Genomic DNA, 21,466 nt, shown 5'->3' on the forward strand with positions numbered 1-21,466 from the left:
ATGTGGCATGTTCTCCGAGTCGTAAGGCTCCCTTTTCAATGATAAATTCTCCGGTACGGCGCCATTACACGTGTCATTGGTGTGACTCACATTATTCTCACCGCTGCTGCGGTAACCGCTAGCGCCGCCACCGCTATTGCTAGTTGCCTGTTGCGCTACGGCCGGCGGTATGCCGTGCTTCGAGGTTAGATGGCGCACCATGTGATATTTACGGCGGAAACGTGAAGGGCACAATTCGCAGCTGAAACGTGGCGGTATGCCGATGCATTCGTCGCGCATGTGACGCTGCAGGTGACGCTTGCGCAAATAGCTTTTGCCGCAGACAGCGCAGGGGAAACGCTCATGTGGATTATCAACGAACATTTCATTGGTCATCAGCATTGTGGTTTTGAAGTCGTACTTTAAATCTGTTTAATGTTTTGTTTTGCGGCGTGTTTGTTGTTGTTTATTTTTGAAATTTATGTTATACGTTTTTTATTTGTGGTTTAATGTGGACGTAACGGTTGTTGCAAATGCATCGTTGATGAGTGTGTGTGCGTGCGTGTAATGAGATTTTATGTGATGTATGAAATGAAAACAAAAAGGGGAAACAAAAAAAATTATATAATGTAATAGAGAACACATTGCAATAACTACATAAACACTTTTAGTTGTAAAAACATTTATTTTTATTATTCAATTTGTTTTTTTTTTTTGTATCTTAATGTGCATTAAGTTTTAAACAATTTTTTCTGCTTTTTTACAAGTAATAAATACAATAAAATACAAGTTAAGCATAATTGTTGTTTTTTTTACTCACAAATCATTGTTGTCTACGACAAAAAGGTAAATTACTGGTTCCAAAGTCCTTGCGACGGCAGGAGTACTACTCTTACATACTGGTACTACGTACATTACGTTGTACTGCTGTTTATATAATGTTTTTAGGATCAATTAGCTAAAGTTTACAATAATAATGTAATTATATGTACACCTACATACAAGTGTGCACAAATTTCGTAATTCAAAGTGTTGCTAAACTATGAAACTACAAAAATATTGTTGTGTTTTCAGCAATATTATCAAACTACATTACAAAAACAACTGCAACGCTAAAAGCTAACTAAACTAATATCAGTTATGAGCAATTAATTATAACAAACCGTAGGTGTAAACGCTGTACATTACTTTTCGAATTCGAATTCGAATTTCAAATTTTATTTTTTTTACACACATTTATATATATGTATGTACATGTGTGTTCGGCTAATTAATACAATTTTTTGGTTGCAGCAACGCTTTGAATGCCATAAATCCTTGTTGCTGCCACATATATATGCTGCAGTTGCCTGGCTTTAACATGACGCTAACACTGCTGTACATACATTAAAAAATACGTTAGTTAATTGCATATATGTCATATACATGCATGCGTGTATGCACTTTGCGTTGCATGACGTTTAAATTAAATTTAAATGCTTACATACACAGATATTCAATCACACTGGGCTCTTTATTATAACATTTTCATAGGCATATAGCATTATAAACTACAATTACGCGCTTACAGCTGTACAATTTATGCTATACAGTACATAATAAAATAATAATAATAATAATAAATATTTAAATAAACGCGCCTAACCGTAAACTACAGCTAACTTCAAGTAGCCTAATAGCTGAACACAACAATTCAAAGGCTGAAAAGCAAACGCGCGCACACTTAAAGTTGATTTCCAAAAAAGCTGTTTAACAATAAACACACAAATAGGCCGCAACCGCAGCTTACTGCAACTGTAATGCAGTAAAGCGCGTATGCTGCTTGCATTTGGCACGTCATTGCCGGCACGCAGCGCGTACAGTTCACATTTTCTTGTTGTGTATGCCATGTTTTTGCCGCAAATGTAGCTTCAAGTCGTACTTCCACGAGCAGGCGAAAGCGCAGAACTCGCAGTGGAACTGCACGTTGGCCTTCTTTGTTGTTGCGGCCACCGTGTGTGGCGACACTAAATTTGAGGAGGAGCCGGCGCTGGCGCTGCTCACGGCTTCCAATACGCTGTTGCCGCCGCCTCCTCTACACAGCAGATTCTCTGCAGTGTTGGCGGCATGTAATTTCTTGCTAGCATTATGTTCGGACGTTACATTTACCGTTGCGCCGGCTGCTACTACGGCTTTCGTGGCAACATCTTGCATTGCTGCGGCTGTTTGTGGCAACAACATTGTGCTGCCTATCAAATTGGCCAACTGTATGGAGGCGGCCGCTGTTATTTGGCAACCACTACAATTGCTGTGATGGCTGGACGATGTTGGTGTGCAGCATGTCGTTGTTGCATGCGTTGGCTGGCTAGTTGTTGTTGTTGTTAGCGGTGGTGGTGTTATTGTTGCGGCTGCTGCTGCTGCTACTGCGACGGCATTTGTCATAGCATGCGGTTGTATGATGTGTAAATGTTGTTTCTGCGGCTGTTGCTGGTGTTGTTGCTGATGCTGTTGCGTTTGCGCCTGTTGCAGAAACCGCTTACCACCACCACCACAACACTTGTACATGGAGCGTATCGATATTTCCGGCTCAAGCACATCACACAGCAGCTTGTTTACGTTCGGCGGCGCGGGGCTTTGCGTGGGCGGCGTCGATGCGCTGGACATTGCGCCAACGGGCGCGTAGGCGGCGGGCAGCGCGCTAGTTACATCCGCCGCTGTCAGGCCAGTTAATAGGCGATTTTTGGCAACTAATAATTCGCTATGCTTGGCGCACTCATTGCGCTCTTTGCTAATACTACTTTGGCGCTGTTTGTTGTAATTGCTATTGTTGTTGTTGTTATTATTATTATTATTACTGTTATTGATATTATTGTGGATGTGGACCGCATTGCTGCTTGCAGAGGCTGCTGCGACGACCGCTGCCGCTGCGGTGGCAATATTATACAATGTCCGTAAATCTGAAAAATTGATGATTTCGCATTGGCAACGAGATTTTAAGTTATTTTTAGACTTTGCTGGGTGTAATACGCCCCTTATTTTTGCATTGCGCTAAGAATTTAATTCAATACTATTATGCATATGTATATATGTACTTATCAATATATATAGGTAATAAATTGATAATGAAATATATAAGTATGGCAAGACACATACATAGTAACGGTATATATGTACTTATAGCACATAAGTACATACATATATAAGTAGCAGTTTGTAAAAATGCGCCTCAAAAGTACCCACAAATGAATGCAACCCAGCTGTGGAGCACACACTTCTTAACCACAAATGCCGTTAAACCCTAATTAATAACACAGTAGTAGAGCAGATTTAGTGATTACGAGATTTTATATAGAACATGTACTATACATATGTATATACATACCAGCAGCTAGCGGCTTAATAAACCTCAATCATTAAACATACAATTACGTATGCACATGTTGCTTTATATATGTATGTATGTACATATTTGTTTGTAGCAACAATTTAATTAAACAGAAAATGTTATTTACCGCCCTTGACACGTGTATGCTTTACACTATTAACGCATTAACTTAATAAAATATAGATTATGTACGGACATATATGTATGTATATACAGACTTATGCATATACTTATGTGTATACATAAATACATACAAAAAATAAAAAAACTTACTTGAATTGTTACACGTTTATATAGCATATGTAGTCACTAATATACATATGTACTATGTAGTTATGTATAAACAATTATATACAATAGCCATAATGGTAAAAATAAATATAATATAGTACTTTTTTTGCTGAATTACGCACGAAATGCCAAAATTCCAACAAGAAAACCTTACTTTTTAGACACGAAGCAGCCCATTTTATACAGTTATGCTAACACCAAATTAAAAACTCTATTATATATAGATGCACAAAAACTTATATATTTATTTAGTTAAAGATGAGCTTAACAAATTCCATATTTTTTTTAAGATCAATATATAATATATGTACATATATACTAATACATATGTATATACCATATGTATATATAAATTTGATTACTTTGGCAATGTAAATAAAAATTTATATTAAAATAAATATAAATATACACATATGTATATATAAATATATATATTTATTTATATACATATATATACTATTTTTATAGATAAATTATATATTCATAAAAATATGTATATTATAAAAATATATATACATATAATTCTTTTGTCATAAAAACAAATACGTATTGCCATTAAAATTAAATATAAAACTTTCATGTAAAACGAATTTCATAAAAATATGCAAACTTTTCTCGTATACATAAATAAAATGCAGGTTATATGCCACTAGTAGTAAACAAAACGTTGGAATTCTAAAGTTAGAACAGTCTCGCGTTGCCGAAAAGCTTACCTGTTATGTATACACACATAAACAAATCAGCGCGTATATACGTATGTACTAAAATATAATAAGAGTTAAAAAAAGTAATTAACCTAACCTCAACAACAACTCTAACCTTAAAACTACACTGCTTACATACATTGACTTTGTTGTACATTTTCGAGTATTATTATAAAGCACAAACTTGGTTTGTTAACACGCAATGAAAAGAGGAAAAAATTAAATGAAAATGGCGATTTTGCTTTTTGGTCGATAAACTGAATTCTTTGGTTAGATAATAATGGCCGATGAATTACGTAAATATTGCACAAAAATGCTACCACAATACAAATTAAAGCAAATGTATGCTAATTTGACGTACGGTGCTTGCGTATTAGGAGAAAAAGTTAAATATCAATACATTTAATCCGTATTTTCCGACTTGAACGCATCGACTTGTTGTTGTTGGCGCTGATGCTGAAATTGATGTCGAAAGTGGTATAAGGCTTGCTGGGACTGCAAATGTTGCCTATAAGCGACATCGATGTCTACAGTGTTATCACCAACAACATTTGCATCCGCTGCTGTGCGCAGCACATTATTGTCATCATTATCATTGTCCTCGTTATCGATATCGAACTTATCGGAAACGCTTTTGTCATCCTCATCAGCATCTCTTGTGTCCTCCTCGGCATCCAAATCGACCACATCATCAACACCCATAAACCTGACCGCCGATGACGCTGCCGCCGTTGCAGTCGCATTGTAAGTCAGCGCTTTTGTAGCGTCCGGCGACGCTTGTGGACGCGGGCGTGTAACGGCGTATGACAATAGTTGCATACCGTCAACGCTACGTTGTTGCTGTTGCGGCGAGAGGCGATGATGTGCGTAACCATGTGCGCGTACACCATGATTGCTGTCCACTACGGCGGTGGGTCGGCGAAAAAACGAACGTATCGCCATTTCGGGATGTTTCTTGCGCACATGTTGGCGCAAATGATCGGCGCGCTTGGTGCGATGGCCACACACCGAACACACCATACTCTTGCCCTTGCCGCACTCCTGACGCAGATGACGGCGCAAGGTGCCGTGACGGCGATACGTGCGAAAACATTGCGGACACTCGTAATTTTCTTCGGAATTCTCGTGCAACTGATAGTGCGTGCCGGCCAATGCAAGGCTGCCACTGTAGAGGGCATCGGTGCATTCGACTGTGTTGTGGTTGCTGCTGTTGTTGTCGTGTGGGTGGTTGTCTTCGGTTGGATTATTTGTAAACATGTTACTATTGTTGTTATCTAGGAGTATATTCGCGGCGGTTAGCGTTTGTTGTGAGTGATGGTGGGATGGTTGTTGTTGTTGTTGTCTCGTAAATGCATTGCCGGTTGGGCGTAAATTTGAATTGGAGTTGTCGGTGTTGGCGATGCTTGTGGTATTAGTTGAATGAACGTATGAGGGGAAATATCCTGAAATTTGTTGTTGTTTAGTTGTTTGAGTTTTTCTTTTAGTTATTTTGGTTTTTGTATTTTTTATTTGATTATTTTGCAAATTTGCCTTGTGGTAAGAGCTATTCAAAAACATTTCTGCATTTTTTCAAACTTTGAAAATCTCAAAACAAGTACATATATTTGAATTGAAGTGGAACAAGTTGAATGAAATCTTACGAAATATCTATGTATGTAGTTGCGTGCGTGTGTTTATTTGTTGTAGCATTTAGCATAGTATAGTTTGCTTTGGTCAGTATATTAGGCATGCCAATATTTATTATAAATAATATTTATTTATGTATATGTGTATGTATTAAAAAGCCAGAGCGCCGCCTCCGTTCCACAAAGGAACTGCTACTAGAGCGTTCGCCGTGGCCGAAAACAAATTTACAATCACAATGCACATTCTCTTCTGGGTTGCACAAGCCGCCTGTGTTAATAAGTTGTTGTTGTTGTTGCTTTATTTTTATCATTTAACGTTTTAGTTGCGGTTAATAAGGTTATATGTGTTAAAATGCTACTTTTTGTTAAACCGTCTACACCAAGCTGTGGTGGATTCGGTCTGCATATATTTGTCGAGCTATTAGTGAATGTAGTAAAGCGGTTGCAAGGCGTAAATGTTCTACAAAAACTCATTGGAAAAGCATTGCGAGTGACATAATTCGCTTCAAACACACTTATGTATGTACGGAATTAACGAACTGAGTGAACTACTCTTCAGGACAATAATAATGTAATTGTATAATAATTTTAGAGAAGCTTTTTCAGAAAGCAAAACCTGCCTCAAGCTCAATCCACTAAAGAATATTTGAATGATAAAAAAACATAACACATTTCTAAGGTTATCCATTTTTGAAACCCTTTTCCATATTCAATTGGTCCATCGATTTCAAAGAAATATGTTTTTAAAGATTTGAAGAAATTTACTTCCAATTTGGAAAATTGGCTGTCTGGGAAATTTTTATAACACAAAAGTTTTCCAAGCTTGAATTTCCGGAACAGTTATAACATTGATGTAATCAAATAGTCATTACTTGCCGTATTTTGCTTTCCTAAGTTCTTAAATTGTTTACAAACGTTACTAAAACAGTATCCTTCTTCCACGCCCACCGCTTTGACAAATTGTTTTATCATTTCTAACATGATCATGTATTAAATCCCTGAGTTCATTTTGGGCAAATAACTTCGCTCTTATTTACAACCATTGGTAGACTGTACCTATCTAGGTATTTGGCGGCATCTTTGTTTCTAGTAGTCCATGCGAATTACTTTTCAAACGGAAGCGAGACATTTTGTAGACTGTTATTCTACATATATCCACGATTTTTAATAAAACCTTCAACTTTTTGCATATCTTCGGTAAGGAATCTAAGATTGCGGATCACGTGAAGGCCGAAAAACAAAATTTACTAAATTAATTACTAACAAGCCGATAATTCTCAAAATAAGTTTCAGGTCTTGTCATAATCAAAATTGAAAAATTGGGCTTTGAGAATATTTTTCTCCATAATAAAAATATTAAAATCGAATTAAAATCGAGACATTGGTTTCTCACAAAACAAAAAGAATCATGAAAGAGTGGTCTAATATACAGGAGCTTTCCAAACTAAACAGGACTTTTTGAATCCAGCGCCTCCTGTTGGCGCCATCTATATGTCGACTGGAACGTTAGAATCTGCTATCTTTATCGATTGTTCAGTGAGAATTTCATGACATTTCATTGATTGGAAGTGAAGTTATTGCGTTTTAAGTGTCAGTATGTTTGTGCTATCGGTGCGAAAATGAGCTTCGAACAAAGAGCCAACATTAAATTTTGTTTTAAAATTGGTAAAACTTTTACCGAAACGTTTCAATTGATGAAACAAGTTTATGGCGATGATTGCCTATCCCGTAGCAGAGTGCACGAGTGGTTTCAACGTTTTCAAAGTGTTCGTGAGGACATACATAAATGACGATCAACATGTGGGCCAATCAAAATCCGTTATCAGCGGAAACTCCATCGAAACTGTGCGTGAATTCATCAAAAATCAGTCGAAATCATCATTGAAATTCATGGAAATGGAATTGAACATCTTCAAAACATCGATTTATCGCATTTCGACCGAACATTTGGGATTACGATCGACGCTTGTGACCGATTATTTGACCAAAAATCACATTTTAACCATTAACCACTCCCCGTATTCACCTGACACAGCACCGTGCGACTTCTTCCTGTTGGGAAAAATTCATTTGCCCATGAAAGGAGGCAATTCAAAAGGCTTGCACCGGCATACTGGCGGCCATACCGGCCAGACGAGCTAAAACACTCGTTCGACATACTTTTGGACCATGCAAAAAGATGTATTGAAGCAGGAGACTGCTTTGAATAAAATAAATTGATTTTGCCGAAAAAACCATTTTTTCTGTTTTTTTAAGTCCTATTTACTTTGGAACACACCTTGTAAGTATAGATCCACATCGCGGGCAGTACAAATTTCCAGGAACAGCACAGTTCAAATAAAGAAGATTGTGCTGAATTTTGATTACATAAAAATAAAACCAAAATATTAAAACATGTTCATACCAGTGGCTTTGGAGAAAAATAAGAATATTATTTTTTGGGTTAGAAAATCTTGTATATGGTCAGTCAGCTAAGTTTAACATACTTTTTAATAAATGTTTTCTAGAATATATTCATAGAATCATTATGTAAGGCGTGCAAGCTGGCCGGTATAACCTAACCTAACCTATATAAATACAAAACGAAAGAAACTTACAAAATTAATTAAACTTTTCATCTCGACAGCTTTTTCGTCGACTTGAATATGTCGAGCATTAAGCGAACGCAAAAGAAATTCTCTCTAATCGTCATAATCGTCGTTTCAGATCAACAATTGAGCGTCTAGTGGAAAAATTTTAATCCACAGGCACATTACAAAATGTTCCCGTGCCAGTGAGACAAAGAAGTGCCCACAGTGTCGAGAATATTGCTGCCGCTAGCGCATCACACGTCGTTCTCTGCGACGTCTTTATTTGCGAAAAGATCTTAGCCTACATCCTTACAAGATCAAATTGGTGCAAGAACTGAAGCCACTTGCCCACCAAAATCGTCGTATGTTCGTGAATTGGGCTCAGCAACAGTTGAAAATTATCCGGATTTTTATCGAAAAATGACTTCGTTAAAAACAGAGTATGCGTTATTGCTCAGGCAGCAATCCACATGTACTCCACGAGTCACCATTACATCCCGAAAAAATTACGGTTTGGTGCCGTTTATGGGCCGTACCTTTTTCCGTGATGATCAAGACCGGCACGTTACTGAGAAAGAAAATCGCTACCGCACAGTGATTACCGAATATTTTTGGGACGAATTGGATGATATGGACTTGGACAATATGTGGTTCCAACAGGACAGCGCCGCAAGCCACACAACGAATGTCACAATCGATTTAACTGAAACCCAAGTTTGGTAAATGTGTTATCTCACGAAATGGCCCAGTCAATTGGCCGCCTCGGCCATTCGATTTGACGCCGTTAGACTATGTCCTGTGGGAATACAAGTCTATGCCAAAAAGCAAGGGCTAATTGATGAACTTCGTACGAATACTGAGCGAGAAATTGGAGCAGTATCGGCCGATTTATGCTCGAAAATTGGGTTCAGCGCCTGGACTTCTGCAAGCGTGCCCGTGGTGGCCATGCCAAAGAAATCGAATATTAAAAAAAAAACTTTTGTAGCGCTTTTATTGAAAACATGGCTTAGAAATCTTAAGAGCCAATTTTTCAAAGCAGATCAAGTAAAAGTAATGGACATTGCGAGCGCAATATAACATTTTTTGTTCTTTTGTCTTTAAAAATTTTTTACGATTTTTTTTAAATTGTGTAGTGTTATAAGAATATTTATATCTGTTCCAAAAAGCAATGTTTCAACATAACGTAAAAAGTTATTTAACTCTTCGAAAATCTTCATACATCCTTAATTTTAGAAAAAAAAATATTTTTGAAACTTTTTATCAGTTCATACAACGGTCTATAAAAATGTTTCTTGGAAAATTTGTTACAAAAAGTCTTACAGTATGCCTAGATCCTTCTCTGAGGCAACATAATCTCCAAAACTAACTTCAAAATCAAATTTTTAACATACTTTTTTATTTATTTTTCTTTTACACATTGACAAAGGACATAATGATTGAATCTAATATGTTACGCAATACAAACTGAATTGGTTCTATGTACAAAATACGCTTGAGAACTACAGACAATACAAACTTATGCATTTTAACACGTGGTTTCAAGCAATGCAAGCAGCTAAGCGCAGCTTAAGATATATACACACACATATGTATGTATTTATGCACTAGGCTCGTCGTAAGGCTTGCAGTCCATTTTAGGCGCGCGATTGACACTTTTCCGTATCCCTGGCATGCACGGTGCGTATGTGACGGGAGAGGGTGTCGCTGCGCGCGTATTTATTGCTACACATCTTGCACATGAAACGTTTGATTTTGCCAGAGGCACAGCCACTTTTCAAATGCCGTTGCATGGTGGATACGTGCGAGTAAACTTTTCCACAGTGGGGGCAAGTCGGTAAAGCATCGTTACCGGTAGTAAAGGGACTGAAAATGTTTTTGGCAATTATTCTACATTATGTACAAATATAGGCGAGAATAGTTGTGTATTGTTGTTACCTAGATTTGGCAGTTGTGGCTGTGGCATCGAGGAAACTATTTAAGCTGCGCGCAATATCGAATGCGGGATGAAGCAGATCTGCGAAAACAGGGTGTTTTGTTTTTGGTATAAGTCTAGTTTTTCTTGTTTATTTTTCAAACACAGCACATAGAATAGAGCAAGGTTAAAAGCAGAAAGAGCAGATTTTTCATAGCCAAAGATCAACAAAACTAATTTGTTTAAATTGTAATAAATATTACAACAATAAAAAAGTACCTAACATGCTTTCTAGTAATATATGTATGTATGTATTATGTTTTATATCAAAAATACTATAGTGGTCTTGGTATTATTTTTATCAAAAATTCATATTATTATGAGCTCGTGTTAGCGAATTTAAACAGCGCACAAACTGTCTAGGCAATTAAACTTCCCGGGTAAATAATATTTCAAAAAAATATATTTTGCTATTTCTTAATTACTATGCCAAATATGAGCACGATCTGTCAACCAGTGTTTACATCAGCTGCTTGCTCAAGTCGATACACCTCAGTAGTACGTTGCGATTTTTACAATGGATAAATATGTATATCAAATAATTTGTCTCAAATTTTGTGTGCGGAATCGTTAAAAAGGCTGATTCAGTTTTATCAAAACCACAACCTACGAGTGATACCAAAGCCCTCATAAAGATCGAGAGATCGTTGAAGATATGTGACGTTCTGTACGATATTCGACCTCTTCAACTGATGCAAATATTTAAAAAGTAAAGGATATGCTACTTGAAAGTAGTCAGGCAGCTGTTGGAGAGATGGCAAGAGAGCTCGACATCTCTCGCGTATCCGTTCGATTTTGATTTTGGTGGATATTTGGGGTGAGAAACGCGTTCTTTCTCGACTCGTCCCGATAAAGCTGATTTTTTTTTTTTTCAAAAAGAGTACGATAGTGACTGAATTTAACCCCAAAAACAGTTCAGGCAATTTTTATTTTAATATTTCACTAAGGACTTAAAATATTTGTTGAATATTTGCAGTTTTTTATTTGAGGTTAGGGTACACTGAAAGTGTTTTACAGTGCTATGCAATAAAAATAAGTGACTAATCTCATTTTCACACAGAACAGATCACTTACGATTGGCTTCTACCAGTAGAGCTAATGCATTTTATTTGTCATTAGACCTAACCTTCAAAATGCGCTTGAAAAAATTCGCAACTGAGGTGATTGGTTCACGAATTACAGCATTTTGAAGGATGCTTGGAGTTCTTTCGCACTAAATCTAACGCTATTATTTACATAAAAGTGCTGCTGACAACAATAAGCAGAAAAATGACGTCTAAATTAATCTGTTATGAATGAAAACATCAAAAAGAAAATCCAGGGAATGTTTTTGTTTGATTGTAAAATTAATTAGGTTGTGGCTGTAGTGGCAGAAAATATATCTGAAATAATTTTGAAAAATGCTGTCGAGTTGACAGTCCTTGGCCAGATAAAAACCATTCTGGTTACGTAAAAGTCAGTCGATGTAGCTGATACTCTAAAGATATCAACTGTAACTTTTTTCAATGCCCAAAACTCAAGAGTTGTTGAAAGACAAAAGACTTTAATAATAGTATAAGCCCTCCAGAGTGTATAAATGTCAGCTTTAACAAAATCGGCTGAAGTGGCTCTGAGGTCGTTCGAAAGACAAATTTTGCTAATAGTTGAACTGTATAAGCTTTTCGACTAAATGGACACGAAATTTTGTTTCGCAACGAAAAGAAAGGAAATCCAACGTACCAGATTGGTTGAATACTTTATGAACTGATAATACGGAACAAATTATTTATTGAATAAAGTGACCTTCCAAAATAAGCATTAAGATTGTCGGTTTTTTTTAATCGATGGCGATATGGCTAAAATACTAACGGGTGATCCAAGTAGAGGTACTTTTTTCAATAGGTTTTTTTTTTTGACAGATTACGGGGAGTCGTGTCAAGCTGTCTACTTTTGTTCAGTATTGTTTGGCATTTCAGCATGGAATGACTTACGCCCGAATAACGTTTACAAATCGTACAACTTTATTACGAAAATTTACGTTCTGTAAAGACTGTATATCGTGCGCTTCGTTCAAATTATGGTTAACGTCGTATTGAGGCTACTAAGCGTTCTATTCGCAACACTATCACCCATATTTGACCGAATAGACAACGTCCAGCACGCAATGAAGAAAATAAAGAAAATATACCAGCCATAGCTGAGGATGTCCAGGGCCTTCGGGATAGTCGATTCGTCGCCGTCCGCAGCAACGCGGACTGACGTATGGAACGAATTGGCACATTCGAGATCTTAAATTGAAAACGTACAATATTCAGCTTGTGCAAGAACTGAAGCTGCTCGATCTTCTCAAGCGACATCGCTCCGCTCTATGGGCTCTTGAAAAGTTCTAAGATCCGTTGTTTGCGAACCAAATTTTGTTCAGCGATGAGGCCCAAGGGATTCAAGAGCTGCCATTTCATCCAGAAAATAACGATTTTGTGTGGTTTGTGGGACGGTGAAAACGTAACCGTCAATGGCAACCGTTGTTGTGGCATGATAACCGACTATTTAATGACAAACATGAAAGCTCGTGATCTCAGCGACATTAAGTTTCAATAAAGACGGCGCCACTTCGCACACATCGCATTAATCAATGGATTTATTGAGAGGACACTTCGATGAGCAGATAACTTCACGTTTTGGGCCGGTCGTTTAGCCACCAAGATCATGTGATATCACACCGTTATACTTTTACTTGTTGGGATATGTAAAGTCTAAAGTTTACGCACACAATCCCGCTTCGATTCAGGCATTGGAGCAAAACCTCATGCGTGTCATTGCCAGTTACCAGTCGAAATGCTCGAACGGGTCATCGAAACTTGGACTCAACGGATGGACCGCCTCAGACGTAGCCGCGGCCAATATTTAAAAGAGATAATAATGCAAAAATAAATGCCTAATACTTTTAAAAGCCTTCGAGTAGCCTTGGCGGGATTTAAAATTTGTTAAATAAAATTTTGTCTCAACATTTTAAGAAGCATTCACTGAAGTGTTATACAAAAACTTAGCATATCAACTTGTTCAATGAACAAAAAAAGAGAATGTTATTCAAAAAATAATTTCCGTATGAATCTATATACATACATATGTATGTATGTATACGGAGAGCCTCGCTGTACTTCATTTATGCAAAATAATGCCAATTAACGCCTTTATAAATATTATCCACAAGCTAAAATGACTTAAATTTAGCAGACTTCCATACAAAATTGAATGAGATCTTATGAACGAATCGAAAACTAAAGTATTGAGTGGTAACGGAATATATTGAAATGCTGCAAGTTCTCATAAATGTCGCCCGATGAGCAGCAGTGGCTACTAGTTTCTTTAACACAACTTAATAAGTTTAAAGTACTCTTAAAAAGGGTGCATATGCTTACTTATGGAGTTCAAGAAATTAAAAATAAATGTAAAAAAACTCGTAATTTCAATATACGCACAAAACGGTATATTTAGACACGTTTACATACATAAACTATATGTATAGATAGTACATTTAGGAAAATATAATTTAAACTAATTATTCTGGTGGCAACATTCTATGCATGCGCCTATAATGTTCGTTCAATTTGAAATTATGATGAAAGCCACGCCCACAAATGTAACAACTGCACCGTTTTGGCTGATTGCATTCGATAGTCAAATGACGCTTTAGTGTGAAGTTACTCTGATAGACACGGCCACAAGTTAAGCACGTAAACGGACATTTCAAACGGGTGTTTGACGGGTTAGCTGAGTTACCAATTGCAGCGGCGGCGGCAGCAGCAGAAACAGCTCTATTTATATATCATATGGAGAGTGAGGGAGGAGAGGAAAAGAAAAGCGCATTATTCATTTGTGCATTGAGAATCAATATTTCAGCGTAAGAAGTAAAGGGACGTTTTATTATTTACCTCTGCGCTCTAATGGAGGTGCCTAATTCCGGTTGATTAGCAAAGCTCTTCCTCTTCACAGATCTTTTAGCTCTTCTCGACTTCGTACGTCTAACATTTGACTCACGCAATTCTGCAGAAGAAAGAAGAGAGAAAGAGCGCAGATGTTGGTCATATTCATTTTTCAATTTGTTAAATTTTCAGACTTGTCCATTCAAAAACGGAGCAAATAGGAAGGAGGGAAAAGACAAATATACGCTATTTTTCGTGACATTTTTTAATTGTTTAACGGACCAAAGGGCTTTTTTTTATCAAAAATTTACTGTGTAGAAGTTTTGAAAAAAAAGTATTTGAAAAGTTTTCGAAAAAAAACAAGCAAAAAAGAATTTTGAATTTTATGTACATGCTCAAAAGCTACTTTCAACCGTTATTGAGCTTTCATTTAACTAACACTGGGCTAACTAGTGGCATAAATTCGAAAGACAATACATATTCATTTATAATGAGAAAAACCTAAGAGCTTGCTGCTGCACACTTCCACCGTATTAAATAAATACAACTGCTTAACGAAAAGTATATACGTAAATACATATGTATGTATATAAAAATAAATATTAGAGAAATAATGCTTGATTTATAAGAGTATACAGAAAACCTATTCTTTTTTTCAAAATTTCAGCAAAGACTGCACACGACAAAAAACAATATTTTTGTTGTAAAGCACATGTATATGTATGTATGTGTATAGGTTTATACAAATATATAATTATAAACAAAATGGTAAAAAATTGTTTAAAAAAAGACGAAAATCTCTTAATATGTATAGGTTATGTTTAATATGGCACACAAATTGGCACGTTGTTGTCGTTGTTGTAACAGTGTAAAACATACAAAGCAAAAAGTTTTTCAAGACGTCGTAGTACTAGATGGCATCAATATGAAGTTGCATTAGGATTACTTAGACCGAAAATGATAACCATTTAGACTTTATGTATTATTTGGCTTGGAGTTACAAAAAAAAACAAAATGTTGCTGCTGTTGCAAAGACAGAAAACATTTCAAAGAATGGTGCCGAATAGACAATCCTCAGCCGAATAAAAATTCGGTTCCATGCCCGTTACTTAGGCCCGACTATGGTGGAAACGGTACAAAAATACAAATTATTGTTTTTGAAATGGTTAGCTAGTCCACGTTAGGGTGGTAAGGTTCAGATAGGATGCCATCGAGGTCAACCAACGCTAAGCTCAGGAAACGTGCTGTTTCGACGGGGTCGGGAGATGTACAAAAATGCATAGTTGCTGGTGCTTACAGTTTACAAGACATAAAATTGATCAAAAAAAGTTATTCATAGTTAGGTTACTGTTGTTACTGTTCTTGATTATGCCCAGAGCCTACACAGTTCTTAATCGAGTACAAGTTAAGGTACAATTAGGGTTACTTAGACTCGAACTGGTCGAAAATTGAGTCCTTTGCAATTTATTTGTGGTTTGAATATCTGAAAATACAGCTTAAACTAGTTGTTGTGGTTGTTGTAAATAATAAATAAAATGCAGCCGATTTGGCAGGACAGAATCTGCATCGCTCCGTTTAGGAGGACTCGCGTTTGTCTTCTTACCAGTAGTTGCATACCGTTAGTTGCATAATTTTAGTTACAATACTAAACGTCAGCTGTTACAGGCAAATTTCTCATAGCAAATTATGCGCTGGTTCCGTCACTGAAACGCTTTTACATTACTCAATTCACCAAAAATCGCATGTATGCGTCAATTTTGAGACAAACTTGTATAACGGCATAGATTTGCTATACAAATATATGCATATATGTATGTACATATTTATGTATGAGTAAATGACTGCAATAGAAATACAGTTGAAGAATTGTTGTTGCGTTGTATGCACTACTAGCGCATAGCATATTCAATATTTTTGGCAATAAAAGAGAACTTGATGTTTTAAGCGATGAGCTTAGAGTCGATTAAACATTGCTTGTGTGGTGTTGTGTGTAAGGGAGAGCGGAGAGGAGGCAAAGCGCGGCGCACTTGGAGCAATTTTTCAACAAACCATGACCTTGAACTTGGCCGTCTTTAAACTTGTCTCGAACACATTTTATGCATGTGCACAAACATACAACGAAAAAAAACAACACCAACAACGACGAAAATAACAACAAAAAGCACTTGAATATTAAGCGACATTCACTATGCGTCCGTAGATAAATTAAAATTAAAATTCGAATACAATACAAGACACTCGAATGACGCAGACAATGAAAAGATAGATAGCTATAGACACAGATAGTGTGTGTGGAACATTTTGATTCCATATGATTTTCGGCCGGTTCTAACTGCTGCATACACACATACAAATGTATGTATGTTGTTTATGTATAGCCTGGCTTAACCAGTTATACCAATCAAATAATATATATTAACCAACCTCCAACTTAAATTTCTCCAAATATGTATGCATAGCAGTATATGTTTGTATGTATGTTAAACACTGTTAAATACTAATTGAAACGAAAAACGAAAACGGGTTTTGAAATTCACTTCAAGTCATCATCGGCATTCCCTTCACAAAATACATCCTTTAGTTTTACATAACTACATATGCACACAAATGTATGTATATATACATACACATATGTATATGCTTTTGAAGCTCACTTATATTTAAAATATTTGATATTACTTATAAGTAAAAGGTCTACATTTAATAATAAAATAAATATAAGCTACTTACATATTATGTTGAGTACATGACGATACTTCGTCATAACACCGGCGTCGTGTCGCGCAGTAGTCACATTTGACCAGCAGTCGTGTAGTTTTTGACAGCGTTGCAATTATGTGCAACTCTCGCGTTTCTATATGCAGCTTCAGTTTTGGCATTTGTATCGACGCAGAATTCGTAAATAAGATTTTTCAAAAATATAATGAACGCATATAGTGACCAACCACCGCCCCCCTCACAGAAATTATGGTAAGGCAGTAATTTCAACAATTGATTTATGAGCTACATGTATATGTAAGATAACGAGGCTGTATTTTCAAAAATAATCTATTTTTAAATTTGCTACAGCGACGAGTCGAAGAGAGTTGAATAAATATAGAAAAATATCGCTGTGTTTGTATTAAAGAAAAAAAGCTTTGAGGTTATAATATACACGATACAGCGCTGTTTATCAACTTTGTTTATAAGCTGATCTGTCTAAAGTTAATTTCAATATCTCAAAAAAAAAAAATTTTTTAAATCGAAATTAATTGCTGATTAAATGCATTTTAATATTCGAAAGCTGATTAAAAAAAATCCTTCATATTTTATTAACTGCATAGGAACGAAAATTGTTCCTCATACTTTCCATGTTCAGAATCATTGTATGAATTTCGAAAATTCGAAAATGAGTTGAGTTATAATATTTTTGGTAGAATATTCAAAATAGAAATTAATTATTAGATATGCCATGATTTCACAATTCAGAAATATTTTAGTTTCAAAACTTTTGAAAAAGTTATTAAATAGTTTAAGAAAGATAATGAAACCAAAATTAATTGAAGTACTTTCTTTCAATGTTTGGAACAATTTTTGCGTTTCAAAATTTTTGAAAATGTGCTATAAAATTTGATTAATTTCGAAAAAAATAGTTTTAGATGTTCCGAAAATTGTCGAAAAAATTAATAGTTCTTAGTTTCTATGTTTGGAACGATTTCTGCTCTTCAAAATTATAAAACAAAAAAATAGATAATCCTCAAGCTATCAAAACTCAAAATCTTTCGATTCTTTTTTTTTCATTTTCGAACATGAGGCACCAAAACAGGGTTTTGCTTATCGTATTTGACCGGAAAAAGAGTATTGGTGGTGTCTAACATTACATGATCGTCATAACTTCTCACAGCATAAGGATTTCGTAAGATTTACCAACCTGTTCATAAAAATTTTACATTTCCGACGATTTAGAGAAAAATTCCCACGCGAAAAATACCTATTTCGTACTGCAATCTTAAATGTTTTGGTTAATTATTTTATATAATAACATAATAGTTGGGGAAGCTTTAAATCAACCAATCCAAACGTCGATAATGAGGTTTACAACGCGAAAATAAAATTCATCGAAGAGAAAATCGTATTTTACAACCCAAACGTCATTTTGTTCATGACTATAAACTTAATGTTATAAATGCACCGTTAAAATTACACGGTTTCGCTTATTTTGTACTTAAAATATGCATAAAGTGTTGCAAAAACTGTAACTGGCAACATTCAAATGAACGGTGAAGTGATATGTACGTATGTTTGTATGTATGTATGAATGTATGAAAAGAGGGGATATGATGTAGTAGGGAAGGTAGCAGCAAGGATTACAGGTACTTGAAAATGGCATACAAGGAATTATATTGTATATATGCTGGTGTTTCAAAATACAGACAGTGTGTGACAGGATGCATTAGCATAATAATGAAATTTTAATATACATTAATATTCCATTGAAATGTGCACCTTGTCCAACCGATACCGTTGAACAAAGAATACTCACCTGATTTGGCGACAGCTTGCTTGTTTGCTAGTAATGTTTGTTAACGATGTGGCGATGAAGATGTTGATGACGATGTGGCATGAAACGCACAGTACCTCGCTGTAGCATGCTTTACGCATGCTCACAGCTACATGTTTCAGCCAAACGTTACGGCAGCCACGGCAACGAGATGTCCAACAAAACAGCCAGCCAAATTGTGCAGGTAACAGAACTTCAAATTTTCTAACGCACACATATCAACACTTTTTTAGCACTTGTTTGTTTTTACACTTTCAACACCGTTAAACAAAACTTTAAAAAAAATTACACGACTTTTTGAAGCAGAAAGTCGCGTAGTTGAAAATAAAACGCGAGCAAATGCACGAGTGTACCGAGCCGAAAAGAGTAACGAGTATTTGACAGCACTGTGCCATGCACTAAGCACGACCACAGCGTCCATCAACGCACGTGTCCTAAGATTTTAGCGCATACTTTGCTTAAATTGCCACTTAAAATAATATTTATGTACGATATATAGAAAATAAACTAAACAATTGAGTCCCGTCAACCAACGAAAATAAAAATTATATAACTTAAATACAAAAATGTAAAAAATAAAATAAAATTATATAACACTTTGTATCTCTGACAAGGCTTACGCCATAGCTAAGCTTGTGTATATGCACAGGAAGAGTTAGCATGCATCCGCCTGCGCACGTACACAACGCTATAAACACGTGTGTGCTTGTGTGTTGTGTGTGAGAGTGTGTGTTGGTACAATTTACACACATTACTGCTTATTTACGTACATTAAAACATATGAAACAAAGGCAATTGCCATAAAAAATTCAATTCTTACAAATGAAGCCTGCACTTCAAATAACAAAATCTCAATATTCACCCAAAAGAAAATATACTAAAAACAAAAAAATATGTGGTGATAATGTCAGCTTAGTTACCAGCTAATCAAATGCTTTGTGTTAATACAGCAAAAAAAATATACAATTATATATGAGAAGCCATGAAATGAGTTTTTGAGAGTGACATTTTGAATGTAAGCGATTTACAGGTATATGTAGTGGACGTGAGCATGAAGGGTATATATATAAAATGTGTATAGAAATCAGAAACAAAAAAAAACACATTTTCGTTACTGTGCGCGTACGACGGACAGACTGACTGCACTAATATATGATCACTAATATTCAATTATACATAAATGTATGTATGTATCATAGATACATAAAACATATAATAAATATCAATGAATATATGAATTTCGATACATATGTATGTATGTATGAAGTGAAAAATGTGACAATACTACTTGCATCAAAGCTGGTATTCATAACGAAAAAAACTAATACTCGACTAAACAACTTCGTTAAACGGCAAATGTACATATTTTGTAAATGATTTCGAAAAAAAATATATAAATAATAATAGCATATATATGTATAAGTAAATAACTTAAGGGCATGTTTGTTCAAATATAAATGATAAAACAAAACGAATTCTACACCAGCACCAAAGTCAAAAACTGAAAAACTACTATAAGTAAACGATATTAGTACAATAAACGAACAAAAATTAGCATAAATATGTATATATGTAAGTTTGTCAAGCAAAATGAAATCAGACGTACTATATTGTGTGTGTAAGTAAGTAAGAAGTAAGTAAACACAGTTGTGTGGTGTTAAAGAACAATAACAAATACAATAATTTAAAACTTGCAAAGTTAATACAAAAAAAAAACATTATTTAACAAAACTAACTAAACAAAGAAAGAGAAAGACAGTGGAAGTGGGCTGCATTGCATAGCTGTTGCTATTCACATCAAATGTTAACTAAATAAACATATTTGTGTTTTCAAATATATGTTGTATATATATATGTAGCACATTTTTGGTTTTAGTTAATGTAAGTATTAAATTTTAAACTCATTATATTTAGCAGCACCACTCTTCCTTTCTTCGCATCTTACATGCTGCTCTATGTACTTTAAAGTATAATCAAAATTAATTTGCTTGTTTTTAATTCTTTTCTAACGCTTTTCTTAAATTTCGTTGTTATATGTATCTACTAGATTTTTAGAATTTACTGTCACTGTGACACAGCAATAGTAGCTTCTTTGAGCACGACTAATAAATTTTGTAACTCCTAATTTTAAATATTTTTGTTTTATCAATTTAAACCATTTAAGCTACAAACTCAAATAAATTATATGGTATAAGTACATTTACGCATGTACATACATAGCAAAATGTAAAGAAAAAATGTTAAACAATCAAAGAAACAAAAACTAAAGCAAAAAATATAAACAAATATGTAAACTTTCACTTTTCACTAGTTGCCCATTTTTCCGTATTACACTAATTGCTATTGTTTGTGGATGTTAAGTTTTCATTTTGCATCCATTTTCGCATTAATACTTTGCAACTAATAGTGTTTGTAAAAAAATATTGTTCATTCAATCTTTGGCATTTTATCTGTCGTGCTCTTTTTAGCTTTCTTTGCTTTTTTCATATATGCTTTGTTTTGACTTATTACACTAGCTC

General features: G+C 35.3%; 2 protein-coding genes across 14 annotated transcripts in view; both read right to left on the bottom strand.

Annotated features, from left to right (window-relative positions):
• Positions 1 to 21,466, bottom strand: part of LOC105228910 (longitudinals lacking protein, isoforms F/I/K/T) — a 126,647-nt gene that overhangs the window by 90,719 nt on the left and 14,462 nt on the right. The gene's annotated exons all lie outside the window — the stretch shown is intronic.
• LOC105228909 (ras guanine nucleotide exchange factor Y) lies at positions 1,219 to 21,462 on the bottom strand. Its single transcript, XM_011208916.4, has 2 exons — positions 17,138 to 21,462; positions 1,219 to 2,915 (listed from the first exon to the last, which is right to left on the bottom strand). The coding sequence occupies exons 1-2, from the start codon at positions 17,169 to 17,171 to the stop codon at positions 1,843 to 1,845; spliced, it is 1,107 nt and encodes a 368-aa protein (XP_011207218.2). The 5' UTR covers positions 17,172 to 21,462; the 3' UTR covers positions 1,219 to 1,842.

The sequence above is a fragment of the Bactrocera dorsalis genome, chromosome 3 (assembly GCF_023373825.1).
Source record: "Bactrocera dorsalis isolate Fly_Bdor chromosome 3, ASM2337382v1, whole genome shotgun sequence".
NCBI lineage: Eukaryota > Metazoa > Arthropoda > Insecta > Diptera > Tephritidae > Bactrocera > Bactrocera dorsalis.

Bases quoted from the DNA above. Each gene is read 5' to 3' on its own strand.
- LOC105228909 (XM_011208916.4), bottom strand. From the start codon at position 17,171: ATGACGAAGTATCGTCATGTACTCAACATAATAT. The intron at 2,916-17,137 runs GTAAGTAGCTTA...TCAATTTTTCAG, and splicing joins TCATGTACTCAACATAATAT to ATTTACGGACATTGTATAAT.